The sequence below is a fragment of the Leptonotus elevatus genome, chromosome 11 (genome assembly GCF_054856555.1).
Source record: "Leptonotus elevatus isolate MCC_2025b chromosome 11, RoL_Lele_1.0, whole genome shotgun sequence".
Lineage (NCBI taxonomy): Eukaryota > Metazoa > Chordata > Actinopteri > Syngnathiformes > Syngnathidae > Leptonotus > Leptonotus elevatus.
This window is the reverse complement of record NC_141249.1, coordinates 9,245,454-9,265,476: the sequence shown is the minus strand read 5'-3', so window position 1 is coordinate 9,265,476 and position 20,023 is coordinate 9,245,454. Positions and strand designations below refer to the sequence as shown.

The window sequence follows — 20,023 nt, the reverse complement described above, 5'->3', positions numbered from 1 at the left end:
TTAATCGTGCCCGCGCTTCGCCTACATGGAGAAAACAAACAGTTGTTTGTTTCCACGACCTTTAAATACTACAATTTTTTTTTTTTTGCGCGCGACATTTAAAAAAAACAAAGTTAGACGAGTGGTTGCTGTATTTTAAAAAAAAAAATCGAAATTAATCGTTTTAATATGTAAACGCTGCATTTTACATGTGGCCTTGCAGGAACGTGGGCAGCAGTAGGTCTTCAAATGCAGCTGTCCTGGAACCGAACCACGTGTTTTAAAAGTAGCTCATGTATGTACCTTGTTGCAAAATCTGGAATATGGATTTGGTAATCCAATCCTATCCAGAATCTAATGCTGTTCTGGGGTATTGAATGAAGCGCAACTGGACCGTTCTGGTTGTCTGATGAGACATTTCACCTCTCATCCAAGCAGGCTTCAGTTGCTAGTTAACTAGACAGTGTTTTGGGGATATTTTTGGGGGTTTATCATCAGTTATATATGCAGTTTTTCACTGTTTAAGGGCTACCCTGGTACCTATCCCCCATAAGTAGCAGGGTCTACTCTACCATTTTGAATTCCAAATGTCATTTATTTATTCACTTTTATAACTATTTTTTGCAATCCTTAGTGGGGTGTTAGAAAAAATGTATTTGGCAATTTATCGCGCTATTACAGCGCGCAATTCTCGAATCGATTCAATATGCAGCTAAATCGATTTTAAACATGAATTTTTTTATGGGAATATTCAACAAAACGTCTTACTTAGGGTTAGGATTTACACATTTAGCATGGAAGAATGTTATATTAATGGAACGTTAAGCTTTAATATTTGATTTTAGTGCTGTTCAAACATGAAACAGACTGCAACCTGAATTTTCAGATAAATACATTTTCATACAAATCTTACAGTGTACATGTACAAGTTAACTGATTAGTATTTTCAAAATTTGAGTTAAAAAAATAGCAATAATCAATTTATAGATTTGTACCGGGATTAATCGGTATCCAATCGAATTCTGACCTATGAATCGTGATACGAATCGAATCGCCAGGTACTAGGCAATTCACACCCCTACTTGTGTATGTGTTTGACATTTTAAAGGGACAGTATGTATTATTTAGTGCCATCTAGTAATAAACTAATCATTCATAAAAAAAACACTATTAGTTTCAATAATATGCAATAGTGATGGGATCTTCGTCTCTTTTGGGTGATTTGGTTCATTTGGATCGGCTCAGTGAAAAGAGCCGTCTCTTTTTGGCTATCAAACGGCTCTTTTAACTTTAGCTTTTCTTTTCAATATTTACAACAAATTTAGCATACATTTTCATAAATGACTTGGTGAACTAAGTATTTCACTCTACTGGCGGTAAATAGCAACATATATCAAGTAAAGAAAATGTTTTTTGTTTATTTTATTGAAAGTTAAAAAGGCTACATACAAAAAATAAGCAACAAAATTAAAACTTCAACCAACAACAATCTAAATAACAAAAATAGTGAGTAGTGCAACAGCAGCAGCAACAAACAAAACAAACATTATAAACTACTCACCAGGTCCAGGATAAAATACCTTATTTTACTTCTAATTGGCATTCAGATAAAACAAAATACTTCAACTCTCTTCTTCTCAGTTAGATTTCTCCTCCTCTCTCTCTCTGACTGGCTGAGATGCGGAGCACGTGCTCCGCCTGCAGTACACTCACTGCATGCCCTCGCCCCTCCCCTTTCTCTTCCTGTTTCTCCCTCTCTGAGTAGCGCAGCCAAACCTAGCTTCAGACACATGAAAAAGAGAGAGCGACATAGGAAGAGAGAGAGAGGGCGAGGGAAAATGACGGCTCTTGAGGGTGGGAGCCGGCTCTCATCGTTCACTTCATAGACCGGCTCTTTGCACCGGCTTGTTTGCAAACGACCCATCACTAATATGTTAACAATGGACTATATGCCACGGAGGAGGCGGGACTTCCGACTTCCGGGTTTTCACCCATCAACTTTGTTTCCGTTTCCGGTTTGCGACGTGTGGGCCGCGTCCCAGTACTTGCGCTTCCGCCTTTGTGCCCCTTGGTTGCGCATTCCCGTCGATGGGTGGAAGGCTGCGAGTGTGTAGTGTCTGTTTCAGTGTCCAAAGCATTTCAGATAGCCGAGACGCACGGTTGGGGTGCGCAGGGGTAGGGGTGCGAGTGTTGGAACGTGGCCGGAAACGGCGCTGATGTGTAAAACCTGGAAGTCGACAGTCCGTGGCGGGGTGGTGCTTGCATCGAGTGTCAGACCCATGGGTCAACAGCTGCTTACCTTCCGCAGCTGGGGCCTGCAGTTGGTCGTCTCTGAGTCCAGTGATTCAGGCTCCCGATGCTTGTTTTCCTCCGCTTTGCTTTTGCTAGCTTTTATTACCTTTTCCCGTTAGCCGCTCTTGTTAGCTGCTCTGGCTAACTCGCTTGTGCTCCTAGTTCGCCGGGCTGCTCGCTAGCTCATGCCAAATATTTGGTAGAAATATAGTTGGTTGAGTAAGCCCTGGATGCAGAGCTCAGTTTGAGGCGTGCCTCAACGTCGGGTGGACCTAAACATTTGACTCCGCCCACACAGATTTTTGACCTCGAAGCGACTTCTTTCTTTCATTGTTGTTAAACCTAACCATAACCCTAACCCTACCACATAACGAATACAGTATGTTTTGAACACGGTATTGAACAACGCAAATTAAAATATAACCGAAACCTAAATACTAACCTCAACCGTCCACGGAGGAGCTATCTGCTGGGGACATATGTAGCACTGCACTTCCGCCTCTTCCTCAAACCGTTTAGTTAGCTCCGCCCCAGCTGAGGTGTTTGTAATTTTTTTGATGCTCCATAATGTGTTTAAAATTTTTTATTTTACGTCATAAGACGGTGCATCATTAAAGGATCTTTGTGCAAAGCGTAACTGCAGTGTCAGGCTCGTTCATCGTGCGCGTGCGAATACGTGCATGATCTTAAAGCGACAGCCACATTTGACAAACGAAGACATGACTTCAAATGAGGTAAGAAATACTCCGCCCCTCCCCAAAGACACTGGAATGTGAGGGTCCGCACACTCAACAATAAAGGGAAGATAAAAGCTGATAGGTGTAGTCAGAGTAAAACAGTGCATGATGTAGAAAAAGCTTTGATATTACCTTTTTAAACTGCACAATGCACCTTTAAATCTGCACATTTTGTTGGGATTTTTTTTTTAAACCATTTTGAAAAAATCTGTGTGAGCGGAGTCAAACGTTTAAGTCCACCCGACGTTGAGACACGCCTCGAACTGCACTCTGCATCCAGGGCTACTTGGGTAAGTTTGCAAAGTGTGGTCTCCCTGAGGCACCATAGTGCACATATAATCATTGCATTCTATTACTAAAACTCAAGGAGTTGTCAGTTTTATTTTGCACCTTTCTTTGAATCCTGAATTCAGAGTTAGTTGTTGGTGTTTTATTTTAGACTTAAATTCTCTATTATGGAGTGAATGTGCTGCCTTTTGTTAAAACTAAACTAAAGGTCTTGTTTGATATATATGCATTTCTATCAGAACCAGGTAAATATAAAAATAATCTCTTGACATGATGTAGTTTTAGAGAAATTTATATCCACATATGAGAGAGTCTGAAGTTCCACCAAACACAAAAAGCTATATTTGTGTAATTGGGTGGAAAACGCATTGCAGTATTCCCAACATGCATATATATATATATATATATATATATATATATATATATATATATATATATATATATATATATATATATATATATATATATATATTTATATATATATTATTTATTTATATATTTATTTATTTATGTATTTTTTTTTTGTATGTGTATGTGCGTGCGTGCGTGCGTGTATTTGTTAGCTCACCAAAAACCTATTAGAAAAAATCCCATACCGTTCACCTAAACCGTGATGACCTTTTATTAAACTGTCACTTAAAATGTAACTGGCGTCTTGTAGTTCCTCAGATTCATTCTGCCCCCCAGTGGAGAACCACTGCATTTCACATTATGGCCTCGTTTGCATACAGTCTAGTACTACTGTACAGTACACTGTTTTACATGATGTAAAAGTGAATGCAAAATTCCTTTATTATTATGATAAGCATTAGGTAAACGTGCCAGTTTTCAAAGTGTCAGATTATTTGGTGTTAACTCAGATAATCTAAAACGTGTGTCAAATCACATAAATTGGAATGTAATACTGTGTAAATGCCAAAGCAGATATTTCCATCTCTCTGGCTTGATTATAGCTTGAGATGGTGAAACAATCCATCTAAAAAAAATAAAATAAAAAATAAAAAACATCAGATAGACTATACTTCATTCTTTGTTGTTTTCCTCATAAACCCATTTTATGGACGTTTCTTTTTTTATGTTTCCAAGTGTTTCCCAACCTTCATTGAGCTAAGGCAGACGTTTCAGAAAAAAAATTCAAGGCATAGGCCTACCACCAAACAAAAAATATCACAAAAAGCACGAAAACTGTAATAGTGACAAAAATGTCTCTCTCAATTTAGTCACAAAGTGACTTTGTGTGAAATTTTGGACCTGTTTCGTTGAGCACAAAGCTGATACTGTTCAGGAATTCAAGACTTCCAAGTTGAATGGCAATGGATGGATTCGCAGGTTTATTCTGCCATTTGATGGAAGAGCATTTAATTGTTCTGCCTGTTACTATACACTGTGCATCAATGGCAAAAATAGATGAACAAAAATACATTTTTAATGAATAAATAATATTTTTCACACAAATTAAGAGAAGATGGATCATTTACACGCTGCTATCTCACGGCACACTTGTGCGCATTGCTGTCGTTATGGTTAATGTTGATCACAAAGTTGGATTTGTCCAAAAGTTGACTTATTCTTTAAACTAACTCAGCACACATTTTCCCCACATGGAAACCAAGTAACATTTCAATTACTGTACTGAACTTGTACTCCATTCATGAAAACATAACAGCCTGAGAAGACACACGAGCACATGGAATATAATTTTTGAAAACAATTACAACTATTTGAGACTAAAGAAAAAGTTACAAACAGAATTGACCTGCAGTTCGCATCATTTTTCAAAATGTTACATAAATAAAAATCATTTATAAATATCTCTTCTTTATAAACATATAGTTCTTAACATATACATTTTTTTTTGTAGTGGGAAGATGAAGTACATGAATGTACATCAGCAACAATATACAGGGATGTGATTTGACCAAAGTGAAATTATCTGAAAATTTAGCCGGGGGTCTGGGGGCCGCGTGCACTCAGCCAGGTCCAGAGCTCATGGGTTTTCCGTGTTTTTAAGTACTTTCAATGCACTCAGATGACAAAGAAATAGACAAAACAGCATAAATTTTCAATGTATATTGAACTATCCCATATAAAATTGCAGTTTTAGTCAACTCAAAATCAGTCACATTCAAAAACATTGGACTGCCTTTGCTTTTAAAAACTATCACTGAGAATATCATCATATATATTTACCATGCAACAAATCATTTAATCAATCATTCTTAATTTAATACGTAATGCATAACAAAAACATAAAATACCTCATGCAGCAAGCTCTAGTAAAAACACAATCATGCATTCGTCGAATGCATGATTGACAAAGATCATCTCTGTAACTGCATACATCAAGACAGTCAACATTGTGAAACCTGAAAAGTGCAAACATGCAGCATTCATTTGAGTTTGTGTCAATGATTAACCATGTTAAATATTTATGGCCATTTTTATTACGTTATATTTTAAAAAATTTGATTCCAATTAATTTGAAAAGTTTACCACCGACCTCAAAATTCACGACTATCAGCAACTGGTACAGGTTGTTGGGGTGGATCACGTCTCTCTATTACCGCTTCCGACTGTGACGTCAATAAGGGATGGAGGCCGTAAAGTTTTGGAGTTTTCGACTTCCAGCGATGGAATAATTTGTTGTTCTTGACTGGAGTTCTTTCACGTGTTTTTTGCTCTTTGCGTGACTTTCAAGAGCTTTGAAACCCTCCCACCATAGTCAATTGCATCATGGCACCAAATGCAAAGCGCTTTCCCGGCACGATCGATCTTCCGAATAAAGTCACTGAACAAATTTGCCAGTCTTCTTTCCAACATTTGTAGATATATCCTTCTCTAACCAGTCCCATCGAAACTTGTTTTTTACGATCTTGTCAATTTCCTTAGCCCGCGGAGCATCTTTGCGTTCAATCACGGACATCTTTCTTTAAACACCCGGCAAAAATGTCTGAGAAATGAACAATGGCATACGCCTATGCCTTTATAACAAGCGCGTTTATTGGTCAACAAACAATGGCATACGCCTATGCCTTTATAACAAGCGCGTTTATTGGTCAACAAACAATGGCATACGCCTATGCCTTTATTGGTCAACATACAATGGCATACGCCTATGCCTTGATAACAAGCGCGTTTATTGGTTAGCACGGAGACTTTAGCCAATCGCAAGATCAGTTTCATTTCAGTTACGGAAACACTAAAATGGAATGCTGTCGAGAGACGAAGTCTGATTTTTTACCACTTAAAAAATTGTAACATTTTATTTTTGGAGATAAAAAAGGGGGAATTCCGCAAATTAGCGAAAAAATCACATCCCTGAATATACAACTTTGCAGTTTTTACACCATTGTCTGAACATTTTGTATGGTATATCTCTCTATATACAAGTACCTGCATATTTATTAGATATATTTATATGAGGCTGTTGTAGCATTGTCATCTGAGTCTCTTTCACTGCTGGTCATGATGACTTTCGTACCGAAAATCTGACACTTGTTGAGTTTTTTTCCCCCTTCGGTTGAGAACAAAATGATTTTGCAGCCTTCTTTGGAGGAGGGGCCTCTTCCTCGGACTCTTCTTCATCTTCATCGTCTGAGGGCTCCTTCGCAGGTTTGCCCTTCACCTGCTTGGCAGGAGCCTTCGCTTTGGCTGCTTTCTTGGGCGGTGGGGGCTCTTCTTCAGATTCATCTGGAGACAACACACCAAAATCAGCGGTTTCCCAAAACACCGCACAAAGTAAGATGCAATCTTGAAAGCATTCTTCGTGTCACAGCGATTGAGGATAGAACTGGTGGACAATGAAACACACCAGCACCGAAGACATAGCGCTGTTAGTTACTCTTCCTCCGAACATTACATACATGTGAACTGGCAACCACATGAATGCCAAGAAATGGAGGGTGGCGGGTACATATTAAAAAACCTTGCGTGGCATACCATCATCGTCATCGTCCTCCTCATCCTCCGAGTCTTGAGCAGGTGCTGGTTTTGCAGCTGCTTTGGCAGCTTTCTTTGGGGGAGGGGCTTCCTCTTCAGACTCTGTGGAAAGGACGAACATATTCAAGAAGTTTTTGTAGAAATTAGGTGTTAAATGCAGGGGCAGACTTTAATGAACCTTTTTTGGTGTTTGTTATCACATTCAATTTTGATGTGTTAACTCACCAGAATTTTCCTCCTCGTCTTCACTTTCTGCTTTCTTGGCAGCTTTGCCATTTTTAGCATTAACCTTGGCGGCTTTGGCTGGTTTAGCTTTCTTTACCATTTTTGGTGGAGGAGTCTGCAAAACATGACAAATTAATCATTCAAAAGCTCGAAGTAAGCGGCTTTGTGAGGCAACATGGAGTCAGTAATCATCACCTCCGTGGGGGTAAATACATTTCTGACCAGTATCTAATTCTCATTATGAGAAAAGATGGCGATACCATGCTAATTGTTAGGCTAAACTAGGTGTGACACAGCTAGCACGTAAAACAAAGTCTGGCTGCAGCCACATTAAAGCGGAGAACGTTGAACAGCAAAATAGCAGGGGAGTCTGGAGCGAAAAATCTTATTTGCTAAACAGAACCAGAATAGGAAAGGAATTGACTTATGTTGTGTTGAACTTCAGCCTATAAGGTAAGAAGCATATTAATATAGTACACAATGTTTACAAAATTAGTCATGTTTGACTTTGACAATAGAATATGATTTTGATTTTACCATTTGATGTCAGTAAAAGAAATGTTCTAAAAATTACATTACAGCAAGTTAAAATAAACAATCAATTTAGCTTTGCTCCGAAACAAGAAAATACTAGTTTTCGGCTATACACAATGTGAATGTAAGAAATCGTGTAATTCCATAAAATTAAAATAAAGAAAGAAACCCAATTCATTCATATTATTCTGGGTAGTCGCATCGGGCCGATATTTTAAGGTATCTACAGAAATTAGATTTCATGATTTTTTTTGGGGGGGGGGGGGTGCTGTATTGGGTTATATAATTAGGTCTTCAAGATAATATATATATTATTTTTTTTTCAGTTGGGGGGGGGGATCAATGAGCCTTACCTCTTCTTCACTTTCCTCTTCAGCCACTTGTTTCGGGGGCGGAGGGGTATTTTTCTTCTGGTTTGCTTGCTTGTTATCAGCCTAAAATTAAATGGGAAAAACAAATTATTCGTATCAGGTTCCTTCTTCCAAATAATGTCAGTACAATCAACTAAGTGACTGATTTAATGTGCCGGGTGTCTTAAAAGTGGTAGAAATCTTAGTAAAACTGAAAATGTCTCGTATATTCAATGAATTACACAGCATTATTTATTAAGTGTAGAGGCAAAGTTGGGGGTCGTAGCGTGGGCGACGTGTGTCACACTATAAAGACAAAAAACGCTGAGGGTAAATTGATATGTTGTCTAATATAAAATAAGAAGCAAAATGGTTCTAAAACTCGGAAGAGAAACAAAGCAGAATAAAGAAAAAATAATTGGCAGGGTGTAACATCAAGAAACAAACAATCGTTATGTATTCGAACAGCTACCCTCGTGTGAATACGTTCGTTGAGCATTTTAGTCAAAACAACATTATGTTCGGCATTTGAATCTAGCGAGACAAATCGAGCTGTAAATCTCGACGCCGAAATTGCGGGATCGAGGCGAGAACGCGCATGAATGCCATCTTGAGCGGCTAACTGTTAGCAGGCCGCGCTAGCAACCAACAGCAAGTCAACATGGCCGCCACAAATCCGGAAAAATTAACTTATTTGTTATTGCTGTTGTACCACATTTGCTTGGTTTACGTCTCGCATTCAACAGATGTTTAATTCATTACAAAAACGATTGTATGGAAGATGTAATTTACCGCAGGTTATATTGCATTTCTTAAAAGACGCAACGAGTACAGCATTAAGGCCTCATGCGCGGAGCCGATCTTCTATCAACTGGAAACGCAAACTAAACATTTCCACAACAAAATGAACTTCAGCTGGTCTTACCTTCGCTAACTTCACCATCGTGCTACCTGGTGTTTCGACGAAACAGACGTTGAAATCAATCAAGCAGGCGGAAAAACTACTGCATGCACGTGGCTGTGCCTACACGATGGGGGATTAGGACAGGAAAGACAGAGAAGAGGACTCGCTCCGTACTCTCTTGCTGGGCGCGTTCACAAAAGACCCTCCCACGTGAATGTGTCATCCAATCGGACAGGAGATCTTTTTAATCGTGCCCGCGCTTCGCCTACATGGAGAAAACAAACAGTTGTTTGTTTCCACGACCTTTAACTCTTTGACTGCCAGACGTTTTCAGAAAAGGGATGCCGCCAGTGCCAGCCGATTTAAGCATTTTGACTGATTTTCAAGGTCCACAGAAAATGTTCTGTTTGGACTATGGAAACACACGTACTACCAAATGAAAGATTGGACTTTCATCTTTCATCAGGAAAAAAGAGTTTGTTTCTACCTTATTCCGTTCTTTAGTAATCAACAATAGAAAATGGTTAGTTTGACCCAATTTCGCCTGTGTTGGACCAAAATACGGAGAAATCAAGCTTTTAGTGAAACGATATTATTTCATGCATTCTAGTGAATTTGACACTTCTTTTTGTCCATGAATGATGCCACAAACACCTAAATAGTGCTTTACTTCTATAAAACACTACCACCAAGAATGAAAAAGTGTTTTTTGATAGCAAAATACGTTTATTTACATTCAACAGTGTAACAATTTGACAACAATTTGGCAAACTATTTACAAATGTGTGCAACTGTGGTGCTATTTACAAATATGTGGATGTTTCAACGACAGTTTTTCTTTTTGTAACACTCTCCTGCGTGCAAAGAGACGTAACAGCATTTGCACAACAGATTGCCTCTTCGCGTGTGCCACTTTCTTGCAGGCCGTTTTTTTCCGGGGAATAGCAAGTATATACTGCAGTGTGTCATCAAGTCTAATATCAGGATCATGCTACGGTTACGTTACGGTGGTGTTACGTCTCGCTTCCCCGTGTCCTTCAGTTGCTATACCGGGTTGGTAGGAGATGTTCTGATCCATTTTATCCACTCCATTCATGGTGGCATCGTAGTCCAGAAACAGTGTCTTCTCCGTGATCAGACTGTACCCGCTCCTCCGATGAATATGCATTGGACTCGGGGTACTCTTCATTGTCCGATCGAATGTCCGCTTGTGCAGCTCCGCGTTTTCCGGCCTTAGCAGCGCTAGCAGCGCTAGCCGCGCTTTGCCGGTGGGGCTTACTACGTGTTCATAACAGTCACGTTGGCGTAGAGCTTCATCTTCATCATCATCATCAATCTGCATTGGTCGATGCCAACTCTCCATCGCCCGATCGAATGTCCGCTTGTGCAGAAGTACCCGGCCGGCTATTGTGCGCGTTTTCCGGCCTTAGCAGCGCTAGCCGCGCTAGCCGCGCGTAGCCGGTGAGGCTTACTACGTGATCGTAAACACGTCCAGGCTTCCAACTTTGGCGTCAAACTCGCAGTCATCATCATCATCATCATCAATCTGCATTGGTCGATGCCAACTCTCCATCGCCCGATCGAATGTCCGCTTGTGCAGAAGTACCCGGCCGGCTATTGTGCGCGTTTTCCGGCCTTAGCAGCGCTAGCCGCGCTAGCCGCGCGTAGCCGGTGAGGCTTACTACGTGATAGTAACAGGCCAAAGCTTCCAACTTTGGCGTAGAGCTCGTTGTCATCATCATCGTTGACATCAATGCGCTTTTTAGTATTGATTGATGCTTTCCGTCTTTGAAAAAAATGCTCAAGCGTGAGCTGCTTGTAACCGGTTGCTTGGTCTAGCCATTGTGGCTTGGATCAGCCATTGTCTCCTCAACACTCTAGCTCCGCCTCACGTCTTCTACTGACGCCCACGGTGGGCGGCCCATCCAACCTTGTGCAAAGAGAGTCATCGCTGCCCTCTAGGGGCCAAAACGAGTCTTTGACTAATCATATCTGCCTGATACTTTCAGCACAGCTGCCCAAGGCTTTCCTGCACCCGTTTTTGAAAAAAAAAAAACAAACATAGGGGACGTCTTTTAACGTCCTCGGCGCCCTTCCCTAGGTTTATGCTAAACGTTTTATAACGTTTATGGCAGTCAAAGAGTTAAATACTACAATTTTTTTTTTTTTGCGCGCGACATTTAAAAAAAACAAAGTTAGACGAGTGGTTGCTGTATTTTAAAAAAAAAAATCGAAATTAATCGTTTTAATATGTAAACGCTGCATTTTACATGTGGCCTTGCAGGAACGTGGGCAGCAGTAGGTCTTCAAATGCAGCTGTCCTGGAACCGAACCACGTGTTTTAAAAGTAGCTCATGTATGTACCTTGTTGCAAAATCTGGAATATGGATTTGGTAATCCAATCCTATCCAGAATCTAATGCTGTTCTGGGGTATTGAATGAAGCGCAACTGGACCGTTCTGGTTGTCTGATGAGACATTTCACCTCTCATCCAAGCAGGCTTCAGTTGCTAGTTAACTAGACAGTGTTTTGGGGATATTTTTGGGGGTTTATCATCAGTTATATATGCAGTTTTTCACTGTTTAAGGGCTACCCTGGTACCTATCCCCCATAAGTAGCAGGGTCTACTCTACCATTTTGAATTCCAAATGTCATTTATTTATTCACTTTTATAACTATTTTTTGCAATCCTTAGTGGGGTGTTAGAAAAAATGTATTTGGCAATTTATCGCGCTATTACAGCGCGCAATTCTCGAATCGATTCAATATGCAGCTAAATCGATTTTAAACATGAATTTTTTTATGGGAATATTCAACAAAACGTCTTACTTAGGGTTAGGATTTACACATTTAGCATGGAAGAATGTTATATTAATGGAACGTTAAGCTTTAATATTTGATTTTAGTGCTGTTCAAACATGAAACAGACTGCAACCTGAATTTTCAGATAAATACATTTTCATACAAATCTTACAGTGTACATGTACAAGTTAACTGATTAGTATTTTCAAAATTTGAGTTAAAAAAATAGCAATAATCAATTTATAGATTTGTACCGGGATTAATCGGTATCCAATCGAATTCTGACCTATGAATCGTGATACGAATCGAATCGCCAGGTACTAGGCAATTCACACCCCTACTTGTGTATGTGTTTGACATTTTAAAGGGACAGTATGTATTATTTAGTGCCATCTAGTAGTAAACTAATCATTCATAAAAAAAACACTATTAGTTTCAATAATATGCAATAGTGATGGGATCTTCGTCTCTTTTGGGTGATTTGGTTCATTTGGATCGGCTCAGTGAAAAGAGCCGTCTCTTTTTGGCTATCAAACGGCTCTTTTAACTTTAGCTTTTCTTTTCAATATTTACAACAAATTTAGCATACATTTTCATAAATGACTTGGTGAACTAAGTATTTCACTCTACTGGCGGTAAATAGCAACATATATCAAGTAAAGAAAATGTTTTTTGTTTATTTTATTGAAAGTTAAAAAGGCTACATACAAAAAATAAGCAACAAAATTAAAACTTCAACCAACAACAATCTAAATAACAAAAATAGTGAGTAGTGCAACAGCAGCAGCAACAAACAAAACAAACATTATAAACTACTCACCAGGTCCAGGATAAAATACCTTATTTTACTTCTAATTGGCATTCAGATAAAACAAAATACTTCAACTCTCTTCTTCTCAGTTAGATTTCTCCTCCTCTCTCTCTCTGACTGGCTGAGATGCGGAGCACGTGCTCCGCCTGCAGTACACTCACTGCATGCCCTCGCCCCTCCCCTTTCTCTTCCTGTTTCTCCCTCTCTGAGTAGCGCAGCCAAACCTAGCTTCAGACACATGAAAAAGAGAGAGCGACATAGGAAGAGAGAGAGAGGGCGAGGGAAAATGACGGCTCTTGAGGGTGGGAGCCGGCTCTCATCGTTCACTTCATAGACCGGCTCTTTGCACCGGCTTGTTTGCAAACGACCCATCACTAATATGTTAACAATGGACTATATGCCACGGAGGAGGCGGGACTTCCGACTTCCGGGTTTTCACCCATCAACTTTGTTTCCGTTTCCGGTTTGCGACGTGTGGGCCGCGTCCCAGTACTTGCGCTTCCGCCTTTGTGCCCCTTGGTTGCGCATTCCCGTCGATGGGTGGAAGGCTGCGAGTGTGTAGTGTCTGTTTCAGTGTCCAAAGCATTTCAGATAGCCGAGACGCACGGTTGGGGTGCGTAGGGGTAGGGGTGCGAGTGTTGGAACGTGGCCGGAAACGGCGCTGATGTGTAAAACCTGGAAGTCGACAGTCCGTGGCGGGGTGGTGCTTGCATCGAGTGTCGGACCCATGGGTCAACAGCTGCTTACCTTCCGCAGCTGGGGCCTGCAGTTGGTCGTCTCTGAGTCCAGTGATTCAGGCTCCCGATGCTTGTTTTTCTCCGCTTTGCTTTTGCTAGCTTTTATTACCTTTTCCCGTTAGCCGCTCTTGTTAGCTGCTCTGGCTAACTCGCTTGTGCTCCTAGTTCGCCGGGCTGCTCGCTAGCTCATGCCAAATATTTGGTAGAAATATAGTTGGTTGAGTAAGCCCTGGATGCAGAGCGCAGTTTGAGGCGTGCCTCAACGTCGGGTGGACCTAAACATTTGACTCCGCCCACACCGATTTTTGACCTCGAAGCGACTTCTTTCTTTCATTGTTGTTAAACCTAACCATAACCCTAACCCTACCACATAACGAATACAGTATGTTTTGAACACGGTATTGAACAACGCAAATTAAAATATAACCGAAACCTAAATACTAACCTCAACCGTCCACGGAGGAGCTATCTGCTGGGGACATATGTAGCACTGCACTTCCGCCTCTTCCTCAAACCGTTTAGTTAGCTCCGCCCCAGCTGAGGTGTTTGTAATTTTTTTGATGCTCCATAATGTGTTTAAATTTTTTTATTTTACGTCATAAGACGGTGCATCATTAAAGGATCTTTGTGCAAAGCGTAACTGCAGTGTCAAGCTCGTTCATCGTGCGCGTGCGAATACGTGCATGATCTTAAAGCGACAGCCACATTTGACAAACGAAGACATGACTTCAAATGAGGTAAGAAAAACTCCGCCCCTCCCCAAAGACACTGTGGAATGTGAGGGTCCGCACACTCAACTATAAAGGGAAGATAAAAGCTGATAGGTGCAGTCAGAGTAAAACAGTGCATGATGTAGAAAAAGCTTTGATATTACCTTTTTAAACTGCACAATGCACCTTTAAATCTGCACATTTTGTTGGGATTTTTTTTTAAAACCATTTTGAAAAAATCTGTGTGAGCGGAGTCAAACGTTTAAATCCACCCGACGTTGAGACACGCCTCGAACTGCACTCTGCATCCAGGGCTACTTGGGTAAGTTTGCAAAGTGTGGTCTCCCTGAGGCACCATAGTGCACATATAATCATTGCATTCTATTAGTCGACCACTAGATGTCACTAAATAATCCACCATGTACTTTTAAAGTACATTCGGTGTTTTGTTTAATTTACATTATTTAACTTTACCTTATATAACTTAAAATTAATTCTAACTTGCAAGAACGCCACCTGACAGTTATTTTTTTTTGTGTTTTCAATTTAATAATGTCCATATTCTTGTATGCCTATTAACTTCTCCATGGGTATGTATGTTTATAAGATTTAATTTAGAGTGCATCATTAGTATTTATTGACCTACATTAGACGTTTATTTACAATTTTTATACATAATTTGGGTGGTATGATTACTTTCAGTATTTCATGTATCTAGTTATTTTAAACATTTACCTGCTTTCATTGACTGAGAAAAACGGAATGTTTTTTATTCAGTGCATTAGTATGTTCTATTTTTTTTCCAGCTGATTGCTGTATAGGCAACATAAAGATTTTGCTTAATTGTCTGTGTTATGCAGATTGCAATATTCATTTATTGCCATAGTGTCGCGCTTAACAGTTTAACCTGTTTTACTAGTTTGCACCTCAGAACAGAGACTAAAACTCAAGGATTATTTTAGACTTAAATTCTCTATTATGGAGTGAATGTGCTGCCTTTTGTTAAAACTAAACTAAAGGTCTTGTTTGATATATATGCATTTCTATCAGAACCAGGTAAATATAAAAATAATCTCTTGACATGATGTAGTTTTAGAGAAATTTATATCCACATATGAGAGAGTCTGAAGTTCCACCAAACACAAAAAGCTATATTTGTGTAATTGGGTGGAAAACGCATTGCAGTATTCCCAACATGCATATATATATATATATATATATATATATATATATATATATATATATATATATATATATATATATATATATATATATATATATATGAAGTTAGTATAGTTTTTTTGACTATTAAAAATAACAAAATAAGAGTGACATCAGCCAAGCTGTATTATTATTTTTTATTTTTTTTATTTTTTTATTTTATTTTTCTAAAGAGCTCAGTATTGTTCATTCGGTAATGTCATCATCATTGCTCTTTATTTATTTATGTATTTATTTTTTGTATGTGTATGTGCGTGCGTGCGTGCGTGCGTGCGTGTGTGTATTTGTTAGCTCACCAAAAACCTATTAGAAAAAATCCCATACTGTTCACCTAAACCGTGATGACCTTTTATTAAACTGTCACTTAAAATGTAACTGGCGTCTTGTAGTTCCTTCAGATTCATTCTGCCCCCCAGTGGAGAACCACTGCATTTCACATTATGGCCTCGTTTGCATACAGTCTAGTACTACTGTACAGTACACTGTTTTACATGATGTAAAAGTGAATGCAAAATTCCTTTATTATTATGATAAGCATTAGGTAAACGTGCCAGTTTTCAAAGTGTCAGATTATTTGGTGTTAACTCAGATAATCTAAAACGTGTGTCAAATCACATAAATTGGAATGTAATACTGTGTAAATGCCAAAGCAGATATTTCCGTCTCTCCGGCTTGATTATAGCTTGAGACGGTGAAACAATCCATCTAAAAAAAATAAAATAAAAAATAAAAAACATCAGATAGACTATACTTCATTCTTTGTTGTTTTCCTCATAAACCCATTTTATGGACGTTTCTTTTTTTATGTTTCCAAGTGTTTCCCAACCTTCATTGAGCTAAGGCAGACGTTTCAGAAAAAAAATTCAAGGCATAGGCCTACCACCAAACAAAAAATATCACAAAAAGCACGAAAACTGTAATAGTGACAAAAATGTCTCTCTCAATTTAGTCACAAAGTGACTTTGTGTGAAATTTTGGACCTGTTTCGTTGAGCACAAAGCTGATACTGTTCAGGAATTCAAGACTTCCAAGTTGAATGGCAATGGATGGATTCGCAGGTTTATTCTGCCATTTGATGGAAGAGCATTTAATTGTTCTGCCTGTTACTATACACTGTGCATCAATGGCAAAAATAGATGAACAAAAATACATTTTTAATGAATAAATAATATTTTTCACACAAATTAAGAGAAGATGGATCATTTACACGCTGCTATCTCACGGCACACTTGTGCGCATTGCTGTCGTTATGGTTAATGTTGATCACACAAAGTTGGATTTGTCCAAAAGTTGACTTATTCTTTAAACTCACTCAGCACACATTTTCCCCACATGGAAACCAAGTAACATTTCAATTACTGTACTGAACTTGTACTCCATTCATGAAAACATAACAGCCTGAGAAGACACACGAGCACATGGAATATAATTTTTTTATATCATTTTTGAAAACAATTACAACTATTTGAGACAAAAGAAAAAGTTACAAACAGAATTGACCTGCAGTTCGCATCCTTTTTCAAAATGTTACATAAATAAAAATCATTTATAAATATCTCTTCTTTATAAACATATAAATAGTTCTTAACATAAATACATTTTTTTGTAGTGGGAAGATGAAGTACATTAATGTACATCAGCAACAATATACAACTTTGCAGTTTGTAGTTTTTACACCATTGTCTGAACATTTTGTATGGTATATCTCTCTATATACAAGTACCTGCATATTTATTAGATATATTTATATGAGGCTGTTGTAGCATTGTCATCTGAGTCTCTTTCACTGCTGGTCATGATGACTTCCGTACCGAAAATCTGACACTTGTTGAGTTTTTTTCCCCCTTCAGGTGAGAACAAAAAGATTTTTTTCCAAACCCGTCCTTCAGAGATCTTGGAAAAAGAGAAGAGGAGAGAAAATGTTAGTGGTGTGAGCTTATTTCATGGATTTATTCATTGTTACAGATTTTCTTTCTATCTATCTATCTATCTATCTATCTATCTATCTATCTATCTATCTATCTATCTATCTATCTATCTATCTATCTATCTATCTATCTATCTATCTATCTATCTATCTATCTATCTATCTATCTATCTATCTATCTATCTATCTATCTATCTATCTATCTATCTATCTATCTATCTATCTATCTATCTATCTATCTATCCATCCATCCATCCATCCATCCCCTCTCCTCTCCTCTCCTCTGTCTTTCTCTCCTTCTCTCCTTCTCTCCTTCTCTCTCTCTCTCTCTCTCTCTCTCTCTCTCTCTCTCTCTCTCTCTCTCTCTCTCTCTCTCTCTATATATACATGTATTATTTTCTCATTTCATCTTAGAGGCACACAGAGGCTGACAAATAGGATGCATGTGCAATGCATGGGAGGAAGCATGGGTGTTAGCTGATCAAATAAGACACACTCCCCATTTCATTACAGTGACTTATTATTGTACATGTGAGTCATTTAGTGTACTCATAAGAGATTTATCTACTTCCGCAATAATAATAATAATACAGTGTAATAAGGCAATAAGGAAATACCAGCAGTATTGCTACAACCACAATATTACTTTTGACTATATTCTCAATACAACAAGTTAATTGTGATGGGCACATTCATAACAGCATCATTTCTTATCAGAAAACATCTCGGATTGTGTCCCACATATCACTTCTATGCTTTCGACTGAGAACAGGAGCCTAATTGACATCTAAGGTGGCAAGCACGCAAGCACGCAAGCTTGAATTACTGCTTTACCGATCAACAATTATATCAAACGAGATGGTTGTGAATGATGTGCTTTTACATCATGGGAACCAAAACACAGAGTATGGAAGTGTCAAACGTGTAGAAAACAGCACATTTTAGAGCTTTTGGACAACAACAAATGTTGCATTTGAAGGAATATTTTCATTCGTTCAATTATCATTGAACACCCACTTCCCCCACTTGATCCCATATTTTCTCACTTTTAAATGTCATCGTAATCATGTATCAATATAGGCTAATATGCCAAGTAAGTAATGTAAAGTGATGAATCAGCACTCACCGTCAAAAAGCTGTGATCCAGTACTAGCAGCCCATGCCACTGATGGTCCCTATCCTATCCATCTTATGTCCGAAACAACCACTCCGCGTCGTGGAGCCCCCTTTCTTGCTTCCAGATTTGTGCCTCCTCGGTGCGGGCTGGTCGTTGAGCAACCGAGCCCACATCCCTCTCCGGGTGTCCATTCGTAAATCTTGCAGTAAGCGCATCCGAGCGCGCACAGCATCCACCCGCCTGTCGCGCTCCCCTGACTCCAGCAGCTCCGTCAGTTCGTCCCCCAGTAAACTTCCGAGAGACTAAAACACATCGATCAGAAATGTATTGTTAGTGACGTCACGTGAAGGGGCTTGCTTTGGAGAATTTTTTTTTACATGAGAAATTGATACAATGTGCGCTTGGTTCTGAATGACGCAAAAGAAAATACTTTGTTCGCGTGGCAGGTGTATGTTGATATCTCCTCTGTTCCGAATGGTAACATTAATTCAATGCTATTTGATTAGCTTTAAAGGGGAGCCCATCAAATTCAATTAATTCAAAGTTCATTTTCTGCGTAACGGTAATTTTACGAACAAACGGCAAACGACTTTTATGTTGCATTTCATCAAGTTATAGCAGGGACACAATTATAGGAAAGAGAAAGCTAAAATCAAAACAAAAAGGTGATGCTTAGCTTAACATGACTAAAACACATAAATCAACAGTGTCTTATATGATCTTACCTGCTGCTGCGCCTCAGATAATGGTTTTGCGCGCATCCTCCCCGAAAGCAGAGTGACCATAAGTCCACAAGCTACCAAGTAGGACAACTTCATCTTCAAAGTTCTACACTGAGGGGGATTCCTCTGGTCAGAGCGCAACAAGAGGATGGGCGTACGTCGCACGGAAGCCAATAAAAGCTTCGGATTCGTCCTGTAGTCCGAGGCTCCTCGAGTGCTCCTCTGCTTGTGTGTTTGAACCCTTAGAGCACTTTATAGCCAGCCCACGATGATGTCATGACAACCTGCGTAATAGTCGTCCTTCCGAGCCATTTCCCTGTTTTCTCTACCTGCCCCTGAGTACGTCATGCCAAGGATTAATTGAATGATACAAGCTCCGGTCGTCGGATAAACTTTGATCTATCCATAATACTTTTTTTAAAACGCCACTTTAAAGCTCTGGCTGGGACGCAGCTTTGAAACTGAAGGTGGTTTCAAAGGATGAGAGCTGTAAGAGCAACTTTGGGGCAAGAATGACAACAGAACTGAAAATCATAAGCACAAGTTCATGTTTCGTCTGTAAGTGGGAAATACAATGTGACAATTTATCCCACTTTCAACCTACAACCATTTTGCAATTAGACTTTAATCCAGAATGAAACTAAAGCAAGTGAGAGGGAAATTTGACATCTATTGTGCTACAAGGTCATACTTTGTTTTTTACAGCCTTTATATTATATATTTTTAAG

General features: G+C 39.1%; 2 protein-coding genes and 1 non-coding gene across 3 annotated transcripts; all 3 read right to left on the bottom strand.

Annotated features, from left to right (window-relative positions):
- Positions 1-4,599: 4,599 nt before the first annotated feature.
- On the bottom strand, positions 4,600-9,437 carry LOC147165738 (uncharacterized). The gene is made up of 5 exons (XM_086090106.1): positions 9,270-9,437; positions 8,348-8,428; positions 7,461-7,575; positions 7,236-7,337; positions 4,600-6,986 (listed from the first exon to the last, which is right to left on the bottom strand). The coding sequence occupies exons 1-5, from the start codon at positions 9,285-9,287 to the stop codon at positions 6,760-6,762; spliced, it is 543 nt and encodes a 180-aa protein (XP_085946232.1). The 5' UTR covers positions 9,288-9,437; the 3' UTR covers positions 4,600-6,759.
- Positions 7,061-7,198, bottom strand: LOC147165739 (small nucleolar RNA SNORA57). The gene has a single exon (XR_015096600.1). It is a non-coding gene; the product is annotated as a small nucleolar RNA SNORA57 (small nucleolar RNA).
- Positions 9,438-16,561: 7,124 nt separating the features above from the next.
- nppc (natriuretic peptide C) lies at positions 16,562-19,506 on the bottom strand. Its single transcript, XM_086089549.1, has 3 exons — positions 19,299-19,506; positions 18,583-18,875; positions 16,562-17,422 (listed from the first exon to the last, which is right to left on the bottom strand). The coding sequence occupies exons 1-2, from the start codon at positions 19,389-19,391 to the stop codon at positions 18,606-18,608; spliced, it is 363 nt and encodes a 120-aa protein (XP_085945675.1). The 5' UTR covers positions 19,392-19,506; the 3' UTR covers positions 16,562-17,422; positions 18,583-18,605.
- Positions 19,507-20,023: the final 517 nt, after the last annotated feature.

Bases quoted from the DNA above. Each gene is read 5' to 3' on its own strand.
- nppc (XM_086089549.1), bottom strand. From the start codon at position 19,391: ATGAAGTTGTCCTACTTGGTAGCTTGTGGACTTATGGTCACTCTGCTT. The intron at 18,876-19,298 runs GTAAGATCATAT...GATGTGTTTTAG, and splicing joins TATCTGAGGCGCAGCAGCAG to TCTCTCGGAAGTTTACTGGG.
- LOC147165738 (XM_086090106.1), bottom strand. The intron at 7,338-7,460 runs GTGAGTTAACAC...TCCTTTCCACAG, and splicing joins AGACGAGGAGGAAAATTCTG to AGTCTGAAGAGGAAGCCCCT. The intron at 6,987-7,235 runs GTATGCCACGCA...TGTTGTCTCCAG, and splicing joins GGAGGACGATGACGATGATG to ATGAATCTGAAGAAGAGCCC.